We start from the raw sequence: 18,139 nt of genomic DNA on the forward strand, positions 1-18,139 counted from the left end.
TTGAACAAGAGATGATTTCTAGCCCAGGTAGGATCATTAAGAGCACTCATTTTCCTTTTCTGCACACCTGGACAGTGGTGCTGCACAGGGCCCCTTGCAGGTCCTGAAGGAACAAACAATTTTTTTTTCTCCACCACCTGAGCCACCCAATCCAATTAAGCTTTCATCTTATTCCACTTGTTCCTTCTCAGAAAAGTTAAAAAAAAAGAAAAAGGAAGAAACCTATCAGCCTTTCAGCTGCACACAGAAACAGCCTCTCAGCTCCTGAATTTGAGTTCACAGGCAGTGTCTCCCCTCTCCATCTGGACTTGGTACCAGCAGCTTTTGGACAGCTCGAGCAGCAACACTCAACAATGTAATGTTCCACTACGAGATTAATATGAAATCTTTCCCCTAGGGGTTTCCTGCAAAAGCTGCTTTATGTGGAGCTCAATGCAAAGTGAAAAGATGCTCATGTGCAGGGGTTTACCCTCTCCTGGTTTCTGTGCACAGTGAATAAACCTGCATGGGCAAACAGGCAATCACACGACTCATTGTGGGCACTGCTATAGAATTCCCAATGAAAGCTGCAACCAGCAGCTTCACTGTAGGTACTGTATAGAGAAAAGGGAGCTTAAATTATAGAAAATTCATCCAATCCTGAAAACAGACCTTCCCTGAATCCATGAAAGCCATTGGTAACAGCAGTATTTGCCAGAACTCTAAGGATCTGAGTGACTGATCCCTCCCTCTGGCACTAAGATCCCTTTAACAGGATGAGTTGTCTGCAAAACAACACAAAGAGAAAAATCAAATCCTCCAAATGCATCTTCCTATTCTAGGGATTAAGCAAACATCAAAAAAAAAAAAAAAAAAAAAAAAAAGTCAAACCCCAATCCTGGAAACAAGACACAAATGTAAAGGCATTGCTCTGCTCTTTCCCCCCCCACCCCCAACTTATTTCATAAAACAACTAAAATATCATGTACAAAACCTGCATGGCAAACTACAGTCCCAGAGAATTTTAGTTTCCACCAGTTCCTGAAAACTTTTGCTCTCGGAAAGATCTGGAGAATAAAAACAAAATTAGCTCTACTAGATTCCTTTGCCATCTCTTACAAGAAGTTCCTTAAAATCTTTGTTCTTTCTGAAGAAATATTCTAGTCTCCCCTTCACAAACTAAACTGCAGAATAGCACTACCCCACCAGAAAGGAGGCTATGGGTGGGATGGGAGGGGGACACAGCTGGAACAGCTGACCCCAACTGACCAAAGGGATATTCCAGCCCATATGGCATCATGGATCAGCACACACAGCTGGGGAAAGAAGTAGGAAAGGAGGGATATTCAAAGTGATGGTGCTTGTTTTCCTAAATAATCACTGGATTACTTAGGAAGACAACTACTAGACTTAAAATGTGATTATTCCAAGCAGCTGTGTGGTGCTGAGTCGACAGCTGGGGCTAAAACACAAGTATCACTTATTCAAAATAATGAAGGTAGTCTATTGCACAGAGCCATACAGAACATATTTTAATAAGGATAAAGGACTCTGAGATTTTTCAGGCATCCAGCAGTGGAATAAATTGTTACTGACACATGTCATGTCTTTGAAAGACATGATTTGCTTTGATGTTTCAAAAGACAAACTGATCTTTCAGCTATTGGGACGAGGTAGGAAAGTCCAGGTACCTTATTTGTTCTTTGACAACTTCTATAATTCAAGTACAAATCCATCTGCCTGTAAACCCAAGCCTTAAGAGCAGTTGGATCTGTTGTGTGGAAGTATCAGTCAATTAATACAAGGTACACTATTATTCTATGCCATCAAAGGTACAGAAAATGCAACAGGAAAGTTTATACCTGATCCTACTGCCCTCATCACTGTAGCATCCAAAATGTTCATCACTTGACTTAAAATAAGCATTTTAAATCAGAGACTGTTTTAGTCACATCACAGATACATGAAGAGCAAAGAGGCTACAGAAGATCCCAAGAAGTCACCCAGTCCCTTCTCCTCCTCATCCCAGAAAAGACAGGCTACCTTACACAGCTGTCCACTTAATTCCTCCCACAAACACTTGGCAAACTGTGACAGCCCACGCTTCACAAACTCCCTCTGGTGACCCAGAGCTGAGCTGAATGGGCTAAAATTTGCCAGGTTCAAGTAACAAATCAGACTGGCTGCATTCTCACTGAACAGTGATTTTTCACAGGAAATAAGAATGCTCCCAGCATACAAAGAAAGCTGAATAATTTGCCCACTAGGCAGAAACAGAAAAAGCTACCCAAACCTCAAGATCTGGCTAAAGCTGCTAAATGCTCCTATTTGGATCAATGGAAAAGTGGGAGAGAGAGGTGAATAAAACACTAAGCAAACCTTCTTAAATATTTGCCTTAAAAACTAGGGTGAAGCAAGGTATTCAAGCCTCCATCAGGAGAGTCCCAGAAAAGCTATAGCACTCCATAGTCTGACTGTACCCAGAAGCAAAGATCTGGGATGTTCTGCTATTTCTCTTTAAATAAAAAGACAAATTAACAGGAATAATCAGCTTAATAAGGTGGGGGGAAGGTAACAAATTTAAAGCCTAAGGGTTTTCATTAAAAAATAACCAAAAAGACAAAAGAAAAGCAAGCTGAGCTTTTTGATAATATCTTTAAACATGCAAGCTCTACTTCCAAGTTTCTCACAATATTGTGACAACTTATTTTGTCAACAGACACACCACCATCAGTGATGGAAAGTAAAGGTGTCCCAATAGAGGAAAAACTTCAAAACTGAGAAATAACAAGATGTCAATACACCCATAAAACTTTGAATTTCCTGTCAAATGATAACAAACAATTCTAACAATAAAAAACACTACTGGCTACCGAAATTTATTCTTCTTTGCTACTATTATAGAATTTTTTCTCTTTTTTTTGTTTTTTTTTTTTTGCTGATTAGGATGTTGTACATCTAAAGCACAACAGAAAGTTATAAGCACTAACTTATTTCTGTTTCTAGCAGTATCACAGACAGACCATGAAAGCTTCAGACAACACAGCTCCAGAGAAGTGCTGCATGTCAGCAAACAGAACCACAATGCTTTGTCTGTATGCTAGCCAGCACTTTTAGCACCTCACCCCTTATTTTCCATTAAAAACACCCCATCTAACATCAATCACATGACTACTGATGCTGCTTTCAGTTAGGCCCTCTGCAACTTCTATCACCTTTAAAAATCCCCCCACATCACCTGCAGTCAGAGAAGTTACCTCAGTTCATTTGACAAGCTCTCCATGAGTAAACTATGCAGTTTATCCCACCTTCCATTCACTCCCACCCCTATGCAGCCTGAAGCTGGCACTGGTTAGTGGGGCCACAAAAAGAAGTTCATTGTAGAAAAGACCCAACCCTGTATCTGCATTGTAACAGATAAATGCAAACACACATAAAATCAGCCTTTCAAATACCTAAGTTTGTGGAGAAGGTTTAGTACTTGTGGTAGAAACACCTAAGAAGGTTCCAAAGAAGGAGCCTCCAGGACTTTTTGTTTTGGTCATGGCATCAGCTTACAGAGATTGTACAACTGCTGCCTTGGACACATTCCTTTCCCTCCTTTATTGCAAACTCTCTATTCCCACAAAGCCTACAAACCATCTTCTTTTGGCTGAGCTAAGAGCTTCAGGGCTGTCCCACCCACCTGAATGCAGCTGAGGTTTGAAACTTTAAGCTCCCAAATTCCCTCACTTCACTACTTCATCCCCCTCTTACAATCCAGCATGTCACACACTGCTTCTGTGCCTCCTTCTGATTAATATCAAGTGGTTAAGCATTAACTTAAAACACTAAACAGCAAGAAGGAAGCCATCTAGCCAGTCAAGGATTTAGCTCTGTTCCTCCAAGAGATATAATTGCAAAATAAAGGAGAGCATCTCAATTAATTTTTTCAGGAGGGGCCATCAAGCTCCAGCTACTGAGACCCTCACAACCACATTTCAGCTTAGAGAAGAAGGAAAGCTCAGGGTAGGACCTGAAAGAATCAAGATCCTGATGCATCAAGTGGGAGCAATGTGGCATCAGCACTCAGGGTGACAGGAAAGCACTGCTGAGCAGGTCGATAGCACTGAAATGCCAGCAAAGGTTATGCCAGGACTCAGAGCGCTGCAGGGAAAAACAAAAACAAAAACAAGCCCGTGAAGGGAGGGAAAGGCAAGAGTACAGCATTAATGAGCAGAAATAACAGAGCAGCTTGCAGGTAATGTACAGGTCTTTGTCCATGGAACACACTTGCAAAAAGCAGAATCAATTAAGCAAGGGAGGGAAAGGCTCTCACAAGCATTTAACAGGACAGGGACATGGAACATCTAATTTTTCCCCCATCAGCACCCCATCCCTTCCCAATGTCATGGCTTGGGCTCTCCTCTCCACAACCACCGTCTAAGCTGACTACCCTAAATGCAGTAATAACACAGCTTGTCTGATTAAATCACTATGCATTGGCACATCCTTTGAAGTACAGGAGATTGGAACAGCAGTCTTGATTACTTTACATTCCAGTTGCATGAAATCTACATGTTTCACAGAGCAGGAGACAAGAATGGGCTGAACATTTGGCAATAGAGCACCAATTTATTTTAAATGTATGCTGACAGCATGGCCTAAGCAGCAACTATGTTATTTCTCAATGCTTGGGTACACTGGTATTACCATTAGTGTGAACTGCATGTGACTAGATTAACCTGAAAGCTACATTTTAAAAAAGAAGGGGCAGATGCTTCTGTCATTTTAAGTATGTAGCAAACAACGAATAATTAAACCCTCAGCAACAGAACAACTGACTTTTGGGACAGAAAAGCAGGCTTGGGGATTCTGGTTTTAAGGTTGTTGACTTTTCCTGAATGCATTTTCTGCAACAGCCACTTAGTCTGTGCCCAAACCTTTCTGGTATGAGCCCTTGTTTAAATTCTAAGGACATACTTTCTCCAGAGCTCACCAGCAATGCTGCTGACACTAATCAAATCTGAAGTCATCCACATTAGATTTTAGTTGAGCTTGGCATTGAGATACAACAAGTACACTCCTTCCACAGTGTTTACCGAATTCTTAAGTTTTTTACTCATTTCACAGCTGACAGCTGGTTTATATTAAAGGCACAGCCTTCTCACTACTCTGTGAGCTGGGGAACACATTAGCTGTCTGCTAATGAAGGAGGAAAAACCAGAACATAAACACCAAAAGACTGAAACAGAACTGGAAGTGCAAAACAGAAGCTTGAGACCAGCCAAGTCTGGAAATTCTCATTTCTCCCAACCACACTCAGCTCTCATGGGGAGGAGTATCAAGGTGCACAAGCAGAGGTTCAAGAGCACAACTAGTTCAGACACATAATGCTCCACCACAGCTCCTAACCTGCATTTAAAGCCATTTGCCTGCTGAATGCATACAATAATTGAGGCAGCACAGAGTACAGCCAAGCCAATTCCCCCACCACCATTTACCCCTTGTTAACGTGCTGTAAACCCCACAGACCTTCATGAGTGCGCTGACCTTGCAGCAAGAACAAGAATCCAGGTGCACTCTTTGCTCTTGTGGATGCATGTGAGGGAACAGATCTGTATTTCCAAGCAGCACAACTCTGTAAGCATGAAATCACTTTTTCACATAGCAGTTCATGTGAGGCAGCCACACAGCCTGAGAATTGCCACTAGCAGCAGGCTCTGTGGCTCTGGCTCTCATCTAAATCACCTGAGCAAAAGATTCATTTGTGTATTGTAGACATTTTTCCTTCCAAACACATGAAAATGGTTATCTTATACTTTCCAGCTGAAAAAAGCTCTATTTTTGCTGGCAGAGATCAGAAGCCATTCCTTCTGAGAAGCCTGAAGAAAAAGAATGTTTTTGTGTTAGCAGTGATTCTGCCACCTTTTAGATTCAGAACACATCGTTAGCAATACATTTTGATTACAATAGACCAACTGTTCCCCGTTGGAAGCATACAAGCAAACAAGAACATTAAACAATGCCAAAACATTACATATGCTGACTGTCAGCCCAGCACAGTTACATTCAGCTGGCAGTCACAGTGTCCTCTGTAATTGTGACCCGTTTAAAAAGGGAGGCTTAACAAACAGTGCATGGCCATGAAACAACAGCCAGAGTTAAAGAACAGATGTATGAGCAGATATAGAACTGCTGTTGGCCCTGACATGCTTTGAACAGGGGGTCATTTTGCATATAGGCAGGCAGATAAATCTGTGTTCATCTGTGCTTTATTCAGGGATTCCAGCTCTAGCTATCATCTCGTGGAGGAAAGAACTCCAAAATGACAAAGGCTTAAAAAATTAAGGACAATTAAAACCAAACCCATTGCTAACACTACAAAATCTTCAAGAGCCAAGCCAGAAAACACAACTCCAAGGTGAAAACCAGGTGTTGGAGTTTTTACTTAACTGCAGGGAAACGAAACAGATCCACAGAATATTCCCAGTTGCAAGGGACCCACAAGGATCATCAAGTCCAACTCCTGAGCAAATGGCCCACAGAGGGACTGAACCCACAACCTTGGTGTCATTAGCACCATGCTCTGACCAGCTGTGCTAAGCAGCACTTGTACATCAGCCTGCCAAAGTTTAAAATGAAATGTGGTCCCCTACTCTGGTAATGAAAGGGGAAAATAATGTTTTATAAGAGCCAGCACAAGGCTATCAGAAACTGAAAGCAAAGGTCAGTCACTGCATTTCTGCTGGATTTGCAAGAACAAGAGAATGGGCTATTTCCAATGACTGTGTGCAATTCACAGTTTTCACATTCAGCAGTATAAAACTTGTATTGTCAGCTTTATTCCTGCTTCCTGAAGCTGCTCTGAAACGAATCAAAACTTGACAAAAAGTGAAATCAGACTGCTTTAAGGGAGAAAAGAGTGCCAGGCTTCCCTTCCTGAGCATTGTAAGAAGTTTTAACATCTATTCAGTTCTTAAAACACCTTGAACACACTTTGCTCCACAAGCAAGGATGCTGCAGCCTGGGAGCCCTGACTCCAAGTTTCCAGTTTACATCATCCTCATTAGTGTAGGCTCCTCTGTCTCAGAATAGTCACCCCAGGGGAAGCTTTACTGCCAGGGGAAGGGAAACCAGGCTCTAGAGAGGGTAAATGCATTTTCTGTACTCTGCTCTGAGCTTGCACAATGCCACTGAAGAGTACCAAAGAAGAAAAAGGGTTTCTTCAGTTATTCACATATTCTTCAATTTATTCATTTCTTCAGCTATGCCACATGAAATCCTTTATTCTGCACACTTTCAGTAAAAAGGGAGATGAGACTTCACATGACCTTATGGCCCTTATTACTCAACACTAATCTCCTTTTCAAGAGGAATGAACAACCATTTTAAGTGGGTACAAATTGGACAGATAGTTTTGAACAAGGGCAGCCGTGGGACTTATCTCAAATGTTTTCAAGTGTTTGTGTTTTAAAGTTAATTTTCTAGTCTAACAATCTTTTCTATTGCTCCATTTCTCAGTAAGAGTTACAATCTTGATATATATCTGAGTTAAATAAACACTTTGATTTGGAAAGTAAATAGTCATGATTCCTGTTAGCTCAGTGAATGATCAAGGCACGTGATAGAGTCTAAAATTAGGAAATTCCATTTGAAAGTTTGAATTGCCTTCAATAAGAAAGAGGCAGATTTCTGAAGCCAAGTGTTGCACTAGTTTCACCAGCTGCTTAGAGAGAGAAGAGAGAAGGAAGGAGATGTGTGCCAGCAAGGCAAAAGTCCACAGCCTAGGTGGCAGCCTCCCTGTCTGGATAAGGGATATTCAGGGACACATGACAGCTTACAGAGGTGACTTACCTAGGACAGCCTCACCCTCTGTCACCATTCCTATCCCTGTTACAACCCCTGCCCTCTCTCCCCCACCATCCTGCCAGCTTTACTTGTGTCCTGGTGACCTTTTCACTATTTGGCCATCTGCTCTGAACTGCTGACTTCCCCATCCATCAACCCTTATCAATCCTCTCCTCCTCCTCCTCCCACCTTTATCAATAGTAACTGATAACCAACTCATCCTTGGGATGATTGATACACAAAATTACACACCTTTGAACTCAAGGATCAATCCCACTCCAATTTCCCAGTTGTTTCTCTCTCCATTGAGCCAATTTTCAATAGAGATATCACGCTTTCCATTAGCAGTGCAAGCAATGTCAATAAAACTACAGTACAAAGTCAAGTGCTTTGGAGAAACAATTTTACTGCTGATACTTTGATCAACCAGCCTGTAATCTTGACAAACCTGTTGCATTTTACAGTGTCCTTCCACAGGACAGATCTACTTTCATTAGTATATATATATTTAGCTGTTAAATCTTCTTCCACTGAATTTCAAATTAACTCTTGCAATTTAAATTGCACTGACTCCACCTCAGGCTAATGGCTTTAAAGTCTCCTAGGTCTCCTGTTACCCTTTTAATACAGCTGAAGCACTTTCTTTTAATCTTCTTGTGGTACTGATTCAGTCACGGCTACATTAACATAGTGCTCTCACATTACATCCTTAGTAAACTTCCCTTGCTTGCAGTCACTCACTCCCTCCCCATGCCAGAAGCCAGCTGCTGCTGGAGCTCCAATACCAGGACACAGCACAGCTACCCAATGAGCTCACAAAACCCCAGGTTTTATAGGGGAATTGCTGTAGAATTCACTAATTTCACATCCTGACATGATTACCAAAATAATTTGCCCTGCCCTTCAGGCCTAGGAGGATAAAGTAACTTGGCTGCAGCCTCCTAAGCAGGCACTGCTCCTTTCAAAGGAGCCCACACTCAGCTGGCAGCGCTCTTCAAATACAGCAGAAGCCCTGCTGGGGTACACCAGGCTCTTGAACATAGAGCAGAAAGGGGATTCTGGAGAGGAAATGATGTCACCACCATCAGTTTTAATAAAAACACCCCAACATTGTTTTCACCAAAAAGAAACGCGTCTACATTGCACCCTGGAGAAAACCCAGATTCACTGCAGTGACCTGTGACTGCCTCTGCAGAGAACTTGATTTCTGGCTCAGCAGCCACATGCCAGAAAGGACAGAAGAGAAGGTGACAATGCTGAGCAGACCCTGATCTGCACAGGCACCCTCACTCCAGAGATGACAGGGAAGCCCTGTTGGTCCCAGGAGTTACCAAACCCAAGGGGAGTTTAGATATGCTCAAACAAGCAGAGGCAATTCATACAGCTCCCAAGTAGAAAGTACTGTAAAGTAGTAGCAATTAGCAATACCATGGTAATTATTAATTCAGACATAAGCCATCAAAGCAGAGCAACTGAACCCAGGGGCAAGAATGATGTCAGAAATATGGCACTGCAAGGAAATCAAGAGTTTAAGGAGACCAGCACCAAACCAGAGGGCAAATTCTCTTCAGCCTGAACACACCTGCTTGAGCAGAGGTCTCTGTGAGAAATAGGGGGACCTGAGGAAACTGCTCAGAGAGTAAAAGACACAACAGAGCAGATGCAGCAGAAAAAATGCTGTGCTCTGTTACAGAAAATCCAGAGAGGCTCATGGGTACGTTGGATCCAAAGAAAGAAATTTTAGGTCATGCAGAGAGACCTGCAGGAGGATGCTATGAGTCTCAAGGGATGTTTAAGAGAATAAACCACACCTACTTAACACCAAAAAAAACCCCAAAGTCAGTGATGAAAATGGTGAAAAAAGATAGGCTGTAACAGTAACACACTGAGGCACAGAACTGCTACATGTCAACAATATAGCTTCAAAAATCTTTAAATTAAAAAAAAATAATTAAAACAATCCACAATAATAAAACAAATAATTCCCCACATTGCAGGGAATAGTGCTATTTTTGCCAAATGACTAATGTGTCATTGAGAAAGAGTGGGGAGAAGATGAGCACAAGGAAAGAGAATTATAATGGTTGGAAAAGATGAGCAAACTGGGAAGATGCTGCAGAGAACGAATACCTAATGCCCCAAACTGGTAACCTGGAAGAAATTCAGAGGCATTCCCCAGCCATAAGCTGCCAAAATGGCTGACAATGCACAGGAAAAAACAGGAGGCAGAGCTACTGTGATACCCTTCAAATAAATAATTAAAGAAAAAAAAAAAAGGAAAACATACAGGTGGAAAAAGTTAGACAATCCTATTTTTGACATATCTGAGCAAAATATTAATGTGCATGCTCTTCAAGAGAACTGCAACAACAACAACAACAAAAAAAAAAAAAAAAAAAAAAAAAAAAAAAAAAAAAAAAAAACCAAAAAACTCAACACAACCAAAACCAAAAAGGAGCCCCACACACTAAAAAAAATCCTCACACAAAGGAAACTGTTTTTTCATATTTTACCCATTGGAGGGACTGTGATTCAACCTGTATTTACTATGAAAGAAAGAACAGGCAAGCAACTGGAAACCATTTCACAGCTCTTTTGTGATCTCTGCTCAAGAAAAACTGAAATAGAGGCAGTTACCCAGTAGGAAGGTGGAATTGGTGAAAAAGCAGCATGATTGATGAAATATCTCCATGCAGGCAGCCTCCTTCCTCTTTTGAAAGCCCTGACAAGTGACTGGTTTAACCTGAACACAGTAATTAAGAGAGACAATAGCATAAAATTCACTTGAGGAAAAAAAACCCTTAAATATATTGATGAAAACTTGCAGGAGAACAATTCAAGTATTTGTCATCTGTGCTACAATGGAACAGACTGAAATAATCATAAAAGACTCTAAAAATGCTTCTAAAAAAGTAACATCAGAAGAAAGGGGGCTAGGTCTAGAGATAGAAGGATGGGGCACTGAGAGGACAGAGGGGCAGATATTGGAGATGGCCAAGTTTTCTGTCAGAGGGAAGATACCACTGATTAAATCCAAAGGGACATGGGAAGGCATGAAGCACTTCAGCTGCTGGGGCAGGATGGCACCAAGGGTCACCACACATCGCATTTGTCACACTTGAGCACGCTCACTGTCCAGGGAAATTCAGCTGCATCAGAGGGGAGGACAAGAGCAGCCTGCTGCACCCTCTTCCCTTCAGCACCTCCCTGCATGTTCATAAAACCCCCAGGAAATGCTCTAAAAGCAACCTGCTGCCTCCCAAAAGCAAGTTGCACCACAACAGACAAGAACAAGGCTGACTACAGTGGAACTGAAACTACATCAAATTGTAGAGTCAGCCCAAAAACTTGTGGGGTGCACAGGCTGGACAGGCTCCAAAACTTCCCCTTGCAGGGACTTGTACCAGCAGCTGGAGGTCTCCAGGAGCAAAGGAACCAGGGACAGCTGAAGGGACAGCAGCTTGTCCAGCAAGCAGAGCACAGAAGTACCAAGGAACAAAGCTCACACACATGGGGTTTGAAGCACTTCACTGCTCCACAGCATGGAGAGAGACAGGAACAAGTTCTAGCATTTGTAGCAAACAAGTGTTTGTAGAAGAATTGGAGAATGGCAAAATTCACACCTCAAGTCTATAGTCTGACTATTGATTGGGATTAAATGAGGATCAGATAACCATGAGGTCACAGAAGTGAAGGGTAACACGCATGTGACCTTTTATCACCAGGATCAGGGTTCAGCAGAAATGAGATAGGAGAATTTGCTCTGGTATCTAATGTCAGTATTAAGCTCATTTGATTTTCTCTATTCTCTGTACTCCCACATAAAGGTTTTCCACATCTATGGCTGCTCAAACACATTTCCTCAGAACAGCCACCAACCACAAAAATGAGTCACAGCCAGTACCCAAACACAATGCTACCCTAATATCCATCTAGCACTTCCAACACTGGCACCTGGAAAATGCCTCACAACAGAAATATTAGAGGAATAGCCATCCACACAAAACTTACATACCAGGAAAAGTAAGCACTGCTTATTATTTCTTTATTTACTGCATTATTGCTTTTAATAATCTCAGACAAAACAGCTCCTTTAAAAAAATAATCATGCACTTTAAAGGCACAACTTGTAAAGTGCTTAGGTAAACATCATAGTAGACATTATTGCTATCTATGGAAGAAAATGGAAATACCTATATTTGTTGATTTCTGGTTGTAAACCACTTAAGAAAAGCCACACTGACTGCACTATGCACTAGCCAAAGCCACATAAATCTTATTTATCAGATATCCATCTCCATTACACTCTGAAGCCCATGCACACACTTTCTGTAACAGAGTAGTTGCCAGTCAAAATGCACAGCCACCTCTTTAGAATGAGTTTCAGCTCCTGGATGAATGAGCACATTGCAATGCTATGACTGAACAAAAACTGAGGGGCAAACGCAGTGCTGGTAAAAATTCAAAAATACTGCTGTAAGAACAAACTGCTGCTGGTACAAAGCCAGCACTGTATCCCATAAACATCACCTAGGGTGCTGTTCAGCCTTTGCTGAGGAGCTGGATGTGAGCAGGAAAAGCTGTGCTGGAGAAGGGCACACAGCAGCCTCCTGGTCTCTGCTGCAGTTGCAGACACAGCTGCCTCTGCAGCTCCCTCTCCCCTTGCTCCTGACCCATGGAATATGCCACATGATCAGCCCTTGGCTGCACAACTACACAGCCACTCCACACCACTGGGGATTGGTTTGCCTTCCCAGCCAGGGGCTTGTATTGTTTACAAATAAGAGGTGGAAACCCACAGATTGAAGCCAAACATATGTGCTGCTTCCCCAAGCCTGCAGAGGGTAAAGAACAGCAGCACAAAATGCAGAGAGCCCAACTTCCCCTTTAACACAGCATTCATGAGTTGATTTTAACTCTTTCACCAAGGAGCAAGCTAAGAACAGTCTGGTACAAGTCTCCAATTTCAGATATTATGCCACCTCCACCACCTCAGAAACCTTGCAGCTGAATTTTCACCTTACAGCTTCGGCAAGCTGGGGAGTAAAACTGCTGTAACCCATTGAAAACAACAATCAAGCACTACTTTTATTTCCAGCAGTATAAGGAATGCTGCAATAACAGCATGACCTTGCATATTAAAATATGATGATCTAGATGGTGTAACAGCAACTTGTTGGCCACATAACTTAACACAACTGCCCTGGGGAGGTCACTGCATGCATTGCCCCGTGTTCTTCCTTAAACACTCCCTGCTGTCCACCAAAGGTGGGATATGGAGCTAGAAGGCTGTCTGACCTGACTCAGGGTGCTTGCTCTGGACAAGAACCTTATCTCTTGGCATCACACCTTCCTCTGCCTGGACCTCCCCTTCCTGCATGCTCAGATTCACCAGTGCATTTGTTGTCCCATAAAAAAACACTGCTGGAAGGTATTGGCAGACAGAGACACCTTGCCTGCAAACCACTGTCTGAAGGCTCACAAGGTGAGGAAGTCAGAGAAGGTCCACTGAAAGTCAGTAAGAAAGGTAGACAACACAGGACATCATGAAAGAAAAAAAAAAACATCACAGATATTTCAAAACGTGGAAAAGGAAAAGCCAGCTTCAAACAAGATTCTCCTACAATGTCATGTCACGAGTTTGAGAAACACTGCTGTGTTGACCTGACCCAAAAAGGACAGGGGGAGGTGGGAAGCAGGGAGGAAGGGCCAGAATCCATGTAGGACTTCAGGAATTTCTGAAACAGGCTTCAAAAGTGGAAAATGGAGAAAACCGAGAAAAGCTTGACTGCTGACCGTTTTCAAATGTGTAAATGGAGAAATAAATGCAAGAGTATTTCTCACAGACAGGATGTGCTTTCCCTATTTTTAGCTTGGCCCTCCCAATACAGCTGTGCTGTGTCTGGGATCCACAAAGCACCTGCCTGCTTGCCAGACCAAGCCAACAGCCTGCACTCTTAGGGCTTGCTCACCACCACCGACAGAGCATTTCCATTTGAGTAAAAGGTGCTTGAGTGCCATTCACAACGCTGAAGAGCCAGCAAGCCATCACTCAAGTGCCACCGGTCTAGAAGACATCCACTTGGACAAAGAGAATAGATGTGCCAAATTTCAAAATGTTCTAAAAGCAGAGCACTGTCGCAGTTTGATCCACTGCACAGTCATGGAAACTGAGAGATCAACTCAGCGCCATTTTCAATTACCAAAAGCTTGTCATAACATGTACAGAGCAGTGACAGCATCCCAAAGGTTTACCTCCAGGGCACAAAATTAAATAGCTATTACCCAATATGAGAAATCACATTTTAAAGCCTCTGTCTTTGAACATGACAAGTATCCACAGCTCTTTTCAAATGCTAATTTTGTCTAGGAGAACAGAAAAAAATCTCAGAAAATTTAGCAGAGAAACATCCACAATAGCTCATTTACCAGAAATGCACTGATGAGCACCTTTAAAAAAAAATAAAATTGGCTGATTTATTGCTGAAGCACAGCAATTTGGTTTCAGCTACCCAAACCACATAGCTATTCTACACATTCTTCACACTTCCAAAACACAAAGAACACCACCATACTGATTTAGAGGAAACTAAAAGCTTGTATCTTGACTCGAAGCTGCAGAGGGCCAGGGAGGCAAGTCCTGATCGTGAATTGCATCCCCCCAAAAATCTTGCACGATGAAGGGTGCAGGTGATAAGCACCTTCTATTGTTACAGTCTTTTTAGAAAGGCACACAAACATTTCCCCACTATAAATACGCACAAAACGTATAAAATACGTTTAAAACGTTCACATACCTGGCAAAAAGCCACGGCTAAACTCCTTCCAACAGTCACGCATGTCAGCTTCTCCCAGTGACCCCTAAATCTGATTCATTTACGGCAAAGAGATCACTTTGACAGCCACCGGCTTCTCCCAAAAACGCAGACATCCTACCTGCAGGGCCCTGCTGCTCCACATACGCTCTCTGACGGAAGGATTCCGTGCAAGCCATTTTTTCCGTTTTTTATTTTGGGAGAACGCCTGCCTGCTCCAAAGGGGGATGGAGGCGGCAGCGCCCAGGTACGAGCACCAAACCCCTCCCATCCTTGGCTGGCTCCGCCGGTCCCGTTACCGCCCCGCTCTCCGACCGCTCCTTTGCCCCGAGAACGGAAGGCACCGCGGGGCCGGTACCTGCCCTCCTGGCACACCGGGAAACCACGGAAAGCCAGCGAAACCGGGGAAGCGGGGCTGAGCTGGGCACCATCCCGGGCCCGCGTACCTGTCCGTCCCGCCGGCTGCTCGGCCCTTCCCCTCTGCTCGCCAAACCCAGCCCCGCTGCCGTCCCGCTCCCCGGCAGGCTCCCGGTGCCCCCGAGACGGTGACACGGGGCTAACAAAGCCCGGCGGAGCGACGGCGGCGCTCACCTGCCCAGCGGTCGCTTCATGCCCTCGGCGGCGGCGGCGGAGGAAGGCAGGCGCAGGCTTCGCCTCAGGCTGCAGCCCTTGTCGAGGGGCCCGGGCACGGCGGCAGCGGCGGCGGCGCGCTCATGCTCCACCGTGACCGACTCGTTGCGTTTCCTCATGCCGGGGCGGGGGCGGCAGCGGCGGCGGCGGAGACGGCGGCAGCGGAGCGGGGCCGCGCTCACTCGCCGCGCGCCCTGCCCGGCACTGCCCGGCCCCGCCCCCCCGGCGCGCCCGCCAATCCCCGCCCCCGACCGCGCCCCTCGCCACGCCCCTCGACCGCCCCCGCCAATCCCCGCCTCGGAGAGGCCGCGGCGCCATCTCTACTGCGGGCACGAGCCCGGCCGCCATTTCGCTGTGGGCCGGGGCGGCGCTGCTGAGGGCGGGAGCTGTGCGGGCCCGTGAAAGAGCCCTTGTGAAAAACGCCAGTCACTTGTTTGTAAAATTTTAAAAGTTTAATAGTAATAAAATGGTTATAAAAATAGTCATTCAGTTAGAGTAATAATAATTTGGACAATTTGAATTAGGACAATATGAGACAATAGAAACAAAGAGTTACGGACGGTCCGGGTACCTCTTTCTGGGCAACCCGAATAATAAATAATTCGGGTAATTATTTATAAATAAATAATAAATAAATAAACCCGAAAAGGACACACGTTAACAGAGGATTAACCCTTAAAAGCCATAGCCTGTTGCATATTCAGCACCTCATACAGGATGCATAAATTCCATTCAAACACAGGATTCTGTCTGGTCAGTGTCAGCTTCTTCCTCTGAATCATGACGGCGTCTTCAGGACTGAGCGAGGCAAGAAGAAGTTGGTTTCTCCTGATAATGGAGCAATAAATTCCTTTTCTCTGAAAGATTTAGGTGTCCTGGGGCTGCTATCTGGTGCGAGTACCTCATTCCTTTCTTAAAAAAATATCTCACATACATGGTTTCTATTTTAACATTATGTTATAACCTAAAAGTACATTTAACACACTACCTAAAAAAATTAATACAGCATAACTTTCTAACACAACACATATAATATTCATTTTAATATTTGCAAAAAGCCAATCATAAAATATCCATTTTTCACACGGCACAGCTGGTTCAGGGATGTGGGGAGAGTCAGAGCCAAGCTACTGATGGAATTGGCAGTGGGAACGGGGACAGGGAAAAGGCTCTTTGATGGCACAGAAGTTCTATGATACCTCACCAGAAAGTAGGTCCTCATTTGACTTATGCCTGAAGAGGCACCACATAGGCAAGGCAAGGAAGTTACAGAGCTTCCCTGGCTCTGTGTTGTGAAAAATGCATATTTGATGATTGGCTTTTTGCAAATATTAAAATGAATATTATATGTGTTGTGTTAGAAAGTAATGTTGTATTAATTCTCTCACGTAGTGTGTTAAATATAGTCTTAGGTTATAACAAAATGTTCAAATAGAAACTATGCTATGTAGGATACTTTTTTTCCTACAGAAAGGACTTGCACTGAGACAGCAGCCAGAGTGTGAGGAATGGACACCTAAATCTTTCAGAGAAATAGAATTTATTGCTCCATTATCAGGAGAAATGAACTTCCCACCTGGCTTGGGTAGGATGATGCTGTTAGGATTAAGAGGAAGAAGCTGACAGACAGAATCCTATGTTTGAATGGAATTTATGCATCCTGTATGAGGTGTATGAATATGCAACAGGCTGTGGCTTTTAAGGGTTAATCCTTGTAAACGTGTGTCCTTTTCTGAGCTTATTTTGCCCAGAAAGAGGTACCCGGACCACCCGTAACTCTTTGTTTCTATTGTCTCATATTGTCCTAATTCAAATTGTCCAAATTATTATTACTCTAATTGTATTACTATTTTTATAACCAATTCATTACTATTAAACTTTTAAAAGTTTAAAAACAAGTGATTGGCATTTATCAAAGTGTGGGTGCTGCAAAGTATGGAATATGTCAAATTTTTCTTAAGAGAGGAAGTTCTTAGATGTTTGATCTTTGTATACTTTTAAGCCTAGTCAGCAAGAAAGCCGGTTTTCCATGTGTTAGAAAAACAAATTAACTGCCTTGTTAAAGTTTAGGTCTTGAGGTGCTTCAGTGATCTCAGATCTAGGGAGACATTGACAAACATTTGGAAAAAGGACACTCGCTGATAGTGGACACAATTTATGGGCCACAAAGACACCTGGTAGAACTCCCAAAGGAAGCAAGAAAGAAATTAATAAAGCCAGCTTAGCAATTGTCCTGTAATCAACTGCAACTGGATAAAATGTAATTCTGTCAGGGAATTACATCTGTGGCCACCACGAGCCCAAGAAAGACACAGATCCAGAAGAAGAGAAAGAGTGGGTGTGCAAACTAATTAGCATGAGAAGCATTTCTTCTGAATTGTTGCCGAGTGATCCTGTACCCCAGATTCCAGAGAAATACATAAATGAAATAATCCCAGGAGGTACTGAACCAAGAGGGAGGAAGTAATTCTTAAAATACCAGCCTGTACTACCCGGCAGTTACAGATAACTAGCAGAAAACAATGTGTAATGAACTGATACGTGTTTTATCTTGTTTCTACCAGCTTCTAACATTTGAGATTTTCAGAAGTTTTCTCTTGATAAGATCATAATTGCAAAAATTTCCAGCCAGGCTTTCATAAAGACTGGTTGTACTTTTGCATGCTTTGAGCAGCAAAAGTTCTTGTCCATTTGATTTTGTTCCATTTTCTAGGTCTCATTGGGAAGACTGAGTTCTGCAATTGGGCATTGTCAGGAGCTTTGTCTGGTGGCAACATCACGAGCGGTGGTCACTCCAAAAGCAAAGGCTGTGTATGGGGCTGGGGAGTGGCAGTGTAGGGCTGTGAGGAGGGAATTGCAAGCTGCTCCACAGGCTTTGAAGCAAG

At 43.3% G+C, this 18,139-nt stretch overlaps 1 protein-coding gene across 1 annotated transcript in view; it reads right to left on the reverse strand.

Moving 5' to 3' along the window:
* ABHD12 (abhydrolase domain containing 12, lysophospholipase) overlaps positions 1-15,451 on the reverse strand; it is a 39,294-nt gene extending 23,843 nt beyond the window's left edge. The window contains exon 1 of the mRNA XM_036380514.2: positions 15,216-15,451. Coding sequence (XP_036236407.1) covers positions 15,216-15,373 — 158 coding nt within the window. The 5' untranslated portion in view covers positions 15,374-15,451. The remainder of the gene's footprint in view (positions 1-15,215) is intronic.
* Between the last annotated feature and the right edge of the window lie 2,688 nt (positions 15,452-18,139).

This window comes from Molothrus ater, chromosome 3 (assembly GCF_012460135.2).
Source record: "Molothrus ater isolate BHLD 08-10-18 breed brown headed cowbird chromosome 3, BPBGC_Mater_1.1, whole genome shotgun sequence".
Lineage (NCBI taxonomy): Eukaryota > Metazoa > Chordata > Aves > Passeriformes > Icteridae > Molothrus > Molothrus ater.